General features: G+C 46.3%; 1 protein-coding gene across 1 annotated transcript in view; it reads left to right on the plus strand.

Annotated features, from left to right (window-relative positions):
- PLCD1 (phospholipase C delta 1) overlaps positions 1-3,789 on the plus strand; it is a gene marked incomplete at both ends in the record, with an annotated part of 38,971 nt that extends 35,182 nt beyond the window's left edge. Inside the window, 3 exons of the mRNA XM_079538043.1 lie at positions 137-269; positions 3,177-3,326; positions 3,698-3,789. Coding sequence (XP_079394169.1) covers positions 137-269; positions 3,177-3,326; positions 3,698-3,789 — 375 coding nt within the window. The remainder of the gene's footprint in view (positions 1-136; positions 270-3,176; positions 3,327-3,697) is intronic.
- Between the last annotated feature and the right edge of the window lie 3,571 nt (positions 3,790-7,360).

The following is a 7,360-nucleotide window of genomic DNA, read 5'->3' on the forward strand; positions in this document are numbered from 1 at the left end:
AAAGCTTCCTCTGAAGAGTGTCACAATGCTGGCTCTGAAAGACCAGCACCAACAACAGGTCCTGTAGTCCTGGAGAAAGAGAGGGAACCAGTCTCTCTTTCCTGCATCCTGATCTTTTGCTCTTTTTCCTCCACAGATCATCTCTGGTCAGCAGCTGCCCAAAGTAAACAAGAGCAAAAACTCAATCGTTGATCCCAGGGTAACAATTGAGATCCATGGAGTCCAGCAGGATAACAACAAGAAGCAGACCAAAGTCGTTGAAAATAATGGTAAGGGGTTTTCTTCCATGCTGTGATGCCCTGGGGCTGTAACCCTTTGGTTTCATACAGCAGCATCTTCCTCATCAAGATCTGCTGCCCTGTGGCCTGCCCAGATACACACAACTTTAATCACACAAAGCAAATACACTAGGTGATGATGGCCTGCTTCAGTACAGGGACCCTAGCTATACAGCAGATTGATGTCCATATGGGGCATTTGTTTCAGGGGTTATTCCATCTCTTTTATTTACGGGTTGTTTGGAGACAGAAATTGCCTTCAAAACAACATCATCCAGCTGGGTTGTTTTGAGATTGGCTGCCAGATCTGCAGAGCTAGAAATTTGGAAGTGCTCTTTACCTCCACGCAGTTGGATCTGACCTGGGACACACAGGATCCCTTCAGGATCTTTCCAGAAAGGACTGTGTGTGACTGATTTTATTCTGAAAGAGCTACAAACTCACAAGAATGTGGTGGCAAGAGACTGTAGAATTGTCCATTCTAAATCCTGCTCAGAGAAGGACCAACTTGTAAGTTAACTCAGTTTGCTCAACGTGTTACCCAGATGAATTCAGAGTATCAAAGGATGGCGTTTGCTCACACTCTCTGGGCAAGTGATCCAGTCTTTGACTTAGGATAAAATAAGATCTATACTTAATCAGAAATTCACTTGTTGCCATTTGTGCCTGTTAATATCATGCTTTTGCTGTGCATGTGTAAAAAGAGTCTGGGTCCATCTTCTCTGTAAGGGGAAAGTGGAAGATGGTGATAATAACTCTCTTAGCCTTCTCCAGTCTGAACAGCTTGAGCTCTCAGCTTCTTCTCGTACGTAATGTAGTCTGTGCAAAAGCAGAACATTTCCTGTAGCTCAGAGCCTTCCCACAAGGCATGGACACTGCATCTGCTTATTCTTTTGGTCAGAGGATCCCCAGTACTAAATTAATGCATTTCACAGCAAAGTAGCAGATGAGGGAAGAAGGCTGTAAGCCTGCTGATCCAAAGAGCCAGGATCCTTCTTCCCAGTCACACTGATATTTCACATCCTGTGGACCACATTTCTTAGTGGTCAAACATGGCCATGGCTTTCCTCCATGCCGTGAAAGTCAGAATACTGTGGGCTTCAGCAACAGTAGAGGGCAAGTTCAGTTTTCTCTTCTGTGAGAATAACCAAGGTAAGAGGAATCTGAGAAATCACAAACATGTACACAGACATGGCTTTTGTGCATGGAATAAGAGCCAAGAACTAGAAAAGCAGTGAATATTTTCCTCCCTGCTAACATTGTTTCCCTTTTCCTCCTTTCCTGTTTGACTAAGTCTGGCCCAGTTCCGAAAGCTCATGGTCATTTCCTTTGCCTACAGCCATTTCTGTGTCTCAAGTGAAGGCTGTGTAAGGAACATTTTAGAGAGACCAGGCCTATTCCTGAGGGTTGCTCAACTCACTTGGCCCCACTGTCAGCCTGTGAGTGGCAGGAGGGATACTGGAAGGATTCTGGAGGGAGAGTTACCCAGTGAAAAGTAAGATAGCAGTGTTGGAAAGGGCCAGCGGCAGAGATGGGTTCACTTTTCCAAATGGGCTGAAGTCTTGACTGTGACCATGCTTCAGCAGCTCACCTGATTTGATGGTGCTGGGGCTGAAGCAATGGGCTGTGGATGCAGGTTAAGCCCCAGTTGTGCAGGCATGGAGCTCCAAAGGGGGTGAGAACTGCAGGCTCAGCAGTTCTTGGCTATGAGATGGGTTCTGTGGCTCTGAGATGGGCTGAAAATCACCTACAGATACCAGCACAATTAAATCTCCTGTCCTAAGGCTAATGACTTCCCTTTCAGTTCTGTGATTTCTTCTCCCATGGGACCAGTCACTCTTTTTTTTTCCAAGGATCAGTGGGAAGAGGAGCACATGTATTTTATCTGAGCAGCCCATTGAATTTAATCCCATGAAAATCCAAATAAAATGCGGCAGTCCAGCACAGGTATTTTGCTATGGCACTATTCACAGACCCGCCTGGAACCTTCAGGGCCAGCTGAAGGATCTCTGCCTCCTGTTGCATCACCCACGAACGCTCCGTGACCAGCAGGCTTCAGTTGATGTTTTGCTGTCCTTGAGCTTCTGCTGTGCACAGGCTGTGCTGATGGCAGTGGAGTTTCAAACAGAATGTCCTTTTCTCCTGTTTGCTTCTGGGGGGTGCTTTGTTGAAACTGCAGGGAGTACCAGAGGGAAAGCACTGCGTTTTCTTTTTGTCTCTCATCTGACATGATGATCATGGCTTTGTTTTCTTCGTGAGTCTGGATCAGAAGCTCCTTACCGATGACAGAGGTGGCACTAGTCTGGCTGTCTCAGAAATTGCCATTATGCAAGGTGGAATAAACCATTTTGTCCCTAGTCTTAATGATGCTTTTTATAATCAGGCACTCCTCACTGCAGACAGGGAAACTGAGGCACTGAATTATGATGGACGGGTGCACCTTGAGCACTCAGTGAGGCATAAAACCTGAGAAAGCTGTCGTAACACAAAGGCATAGTTCTCCTCTCTGCTCCCTCTTGGTGGTCCATTGGATGGTCCATTGTGGAGCCAGGAGTTGGAGTCAGTAATCCTTATGGGTTCCTTCCAGCTTAGGGTGTTCTGTGATTCAGTGATTAGTCTGGGGCAGTAAAATGTTTCTGCTGATCTAATGGTAAACTAAGATGCGTGTATCAGCCAGTGAGAGCCTTTGGAGCAAAGCTGAGTTCAGCCCCCTTCTGTCTTCTGCAGATGCAGTTCTGAGGTTGACAGTGATCAGCCTAAGCTGAAGGATTTATTAATGCCAGGTGTATTCATAAATACTGGGAGCAACATTCTCAGCACTTCCTGTTTGTAAACATCTCTTACCTCCCTCTTTGTTTGTGAGCAGCTCTAACCTCCTTCCTTGTCTGTGTTGTTCAGGCTTCAACCCAAATTGGGACGAAGAGTTTACATTTGACATAGAGATCCCTGCGCTTGCCCTGGTCCGATTTGTGGTAGAAGACTTTGACGTGTCAACCAAGAACGACTTCATTGGGCAGTATACTGTTCCCTTCACCAGTCTGAAGCAAGGTAAGGCCCTGCTCATCATTACGTACACCCAACGACTGCTTTGGGATCTTTAGCCTCCTACATAGGAGGTCCAGAGCCCACCACACCTTGGGTTAGAACTTGTCCTTGCTTTGTGTTCTGAGCAAGATGACAGATGACTTATTAAGCAGCTGCTGAACTCTGGCTCAGGGCAAGGGAGCCCATTGTCACTGGTGGCCTTGGGTGTGTTATGTTACCAGTGCCCAAAGCCATGCCTCTCTGACCTACCTATTCTGTGGGGCACAGGCAACAAAGAGCTGTCAGGGACAGGGAATTGTCACTGCAGGGTCTTGGTAAATGCTAGGAAATGTCTTTCTGACAGGACTAAAGGCCATCTGTGTCCCTTTTTTCAGGTTACCGCCATATTCACCTTCTGACCAAGAACGGAGACCCCTACTCCTCCTCCACCCTCTTTGTGTATGTCAACATCCAGGACTGTGATTAGCAGCTCAGCTCTTTCAGGGTGCGTTGAACCATCTTACAGACCTACAAGGAACTCAGCACATGTCATCTGCCACTGTCAGGGTCCCATCAAACGCACAGTGCCTTCTCCAGAGCAGCACACGGTGCCCATGGGGTCCTGATGTAACATAGCCATCGACTCCCTCCCTCCTGCGAGTTGGAAACATCCTAATGCTGCTGTTGAGATTAATCCTTTTGTACATGTCCAACCAATCCAGCTGTGTTTTTTGAGTTCACTTTATATAGTGTGGTTTTTAATTCTGCTTTTAGAAAGAAGATAGAGACTCCTTTTTAGCTAATCCTGGTTTGGGTTCGGTCACACATCTGGGCAAAATACCTAACATCTATGCAAGAAAACCCCACTTTGACACTGAAATCAGGAGCCAGACAGCAGGTGACTTCTTGCAACTTCAGCTGTCAGCCATCCTTTACCATATGAAGTCTTAAAGGAGGACATGATTCTCCTCTTATCTGTTACAGATTAAAACAAGAAAGCTGCACTACAAAGGGCTGTGTTATATAACTTGACGTTCTTTTTGTATTATAATAAAAAATACATGAATACTGCTCTGCCTGTGTGCCTGGCTTCCAGCCAGGTCGCTTTGCATTCAGAGCCTGGCTCTTATTCTGTGAAGGAGAACAAAACTGCCGAACAGCAGATTTCCCTCTATCCTAAAATGAAGCCCACTCACAGGGACCTCAGAGATGAGAGTGGAAATAAATACACTGAACTGACAGTAGGGCTGTTTTGTTTTGTTTTGTTTTTATAGGAAAATTTCTTTTTTAACCCAGAGGAAGCAGTGGTAGAAAGAGTTAGCTTGATCCCATTGCACTGCAGAAGTAACCCAGCACAAGCAGACAAAAGCATTTTGAACAACAACCCAGTATTTATGGCAGAAGGTGTTTTTTTGTTTCTTTGTTTTTTTCTAGCACAACAGTGGAGTTAAGTGAATATTGTTGAAATAAAATAATATATATTTTGAAGCTCCAATGATGTTACAAACACTGTGTTAGACTATTAAAAAAGTATCTGGAAAAGTCCAATTACTTGTCACTGTTTGCCTCTCTGGTTTACCCGAATGCAACATGCACGAACTTAGAGACAAACCCACTAAATTTCTTTTGTCAGTCTTCTTGGGGGTTTGTATGGCTGGGGTTGGAGTGGGTGGGCTGCTACCAAAATGGTTCATTGCCTTTTAAGCAAATTCCAATCCACATCTTTTTTGAGTCTAAAATAGTGTGGATTTGGAGATCTTTTAGCCCACTGCAAAACAGGGCTTCCTTCAGTCCAACCTGGAGTTTGTTATGCTGTAACTGTCGGACAAACTGATTTTTCCTCCTCCCTATAATAATCTGTGATGTTGTAAACCATTGCCAGATTAAATGTGAATTATATCCACACCCAAAAGGCTGAAATGGAATTAATTGCCAGTGACTGAAAGAGTTTGTGAGCAGCATAGGCCTCGAAGGCAGATCTGGGAGTCCTAGAGTGATATAGGATCTGAGGGCAAGGGCTGGGAGGAGCAGCTGAGGTCCTTGGGGGTCCCTTCCAACTTGGGATATTCTGTGTTTCTGGTAAACATCATGGTAGCAGGAACCAAAGCAGAATGGAACAAACTGGCCTCATCTCCTTCATCTGGCTGGATTCCTGCTGCTCTCCATTTAATTATGTGATGCTCATTAGAATCGTAGGCAAGGCGATAGGTGGAATTGCTGCATTTTATCACAGAATCATGGTATAAAGATCATAGAGCTCCAACTCCTCTGCTGTGGGCTGGTTGCCCCCTACCAGTTCAGGCTTCCCAGGGTCCCATCCAGCCTGGCCTTGAGCATCTCCAGGGATAGGGCACCCGCAGCTCTCTGGGCACATTACGAAGCAGCACATGCAATTAATTAATATGGGAGCTGGCAGCAGCACACCACAGCAGGGTGCTATAAATATTGTACATAAATTGCTGCTTCCAGCTGTGCTGATAGTGGTTGGAGCAGAGAAAAGGTGCAGCGGTTGTATCAATAGTGAGCACAGTGGGAGCAATCACACAGGTGATGGGGGCCATTTGTGTCTCTGCTTGGCTCCTACCTGCACGTAAGGGGTGTTGGGCTGGACCCTTGAGCAGAAATGGACCAAGTTGCTGGCTGGATCATGGAAGTAATGATGGTATTGCAGCTGATGTAAGGTAACTGCCAATTCTCAAACACAAAGATCTGTCCAGAATATCCCACCAACTGGAGGTCCCTGCCTCCAGCCTCACCCGACGGTGACTCTTCAGCATTGCAGTGCGGTCCTGGGTGCTGCATGAGAGCTCTCTGCTCCTTGACCACCAGCTGTCAGCAGCTCCTCATCTCCCATATGGTGTAGGGCCTTCAGGACCAGAGCCCACATGCTGGGGAGGCATGATTAGCACATGACTGGTGAGGCACTGGCACATTGCCTAGAGAGGTCATGGATGCCACATCTTTGGAGATACCTAAGGGGCTCTGAGCACCTGATGGAGCTGTGGGTGTCATCTCTCTTCATTGCAGGGGAATGGGAGCAGGTGGCCTTTAAGGGCTTCGATGATTGTGATGTTTGTTCTTTTCTCCTAAAAACTGTTTTAAATTCCATGAAAGAAATAGCAATGGCTCTGAAGTGCTTTTCTCTACCACCATCCAATTGCACACACTGATCAAGGACACCTCCAATGGTGCTGTTGGCTGTTTATTTGGAATCATCAATCAGGCTGGAAATGGAGTAAAGCTTTAAAATCACATCTTCTGTTGTTTTTAAACATAGGTTTTTCCTCCTTTCTTATACAGTTGCATCCCTTCATCCCTCTTACTCACACTTCCCTCTCCACTCTGATTGAGCTCAATGTGGAACCAGCATCCTCAGCCCACAGACATCACAGGGATGAAGCTCTCCACTGGGACACGCTCTGGTCATCATCCTCCAAACCCTCCTGGCTTCATCAAGGCTCTGCTCTGCGGGCAGGTGCACTCATGCTTACCCACACCCAGGGCCAGGTGAGATTGGAGATGCAAAGTCTTGTTGGGCAGTCAAAATCAAAAGCTGCATCTAGCCCCAAATCTCATCATCTTTTTGAAATAGAACAGCTAATAAATACACTCTACGTATGTATGAGCATCTTTCCCCCCCTCCCCCTCAACCCTGGTTCTTAGCTGTTTTACCTGCATTAGGCTGTGCATGTTAAGCTACAATTGATTCTCATTGGGTTTGGTGAGCAGCTTTTCTGCAGGGTGAGAAGGTTCTTAGCTGGCCAGTTGCACTCCATGGGCTACACCAGCACACATCTGGCTACTCCATTCCCTTCCCCTCACTCCAAGGCACTCCGTCCACCCCCCCAGGGCTTTCCCCTTCTCACCCCATCCAGAATTCACATAACAGCTGCAAGTTGCCCCTGTCTTACCTAAATCTTAACTTCTACAAACGGAGGAGGATTGCAATCTTGCAGATGTGGCAAACTGCAAAAGGGTGAGGAAAGAAGAGGCTACAATGCAGTTTTGACCACTTGTCTTCACGGCTATCAGAAATAAAGTGTCCAAAAGAAGCAAAA

Source organism: Tetrao urogallus (assembly GCF_951394365.1).
Source record: "Tetrao urogallus genome assembly, chromosome: 7".
Taxonomy (NCBI): domain Eukaryota; kingdom Metazoa; phylum Chordata; class Aves; order Galliformes; family Phasianidae; genus Tetrao; species Tetrao urogallus.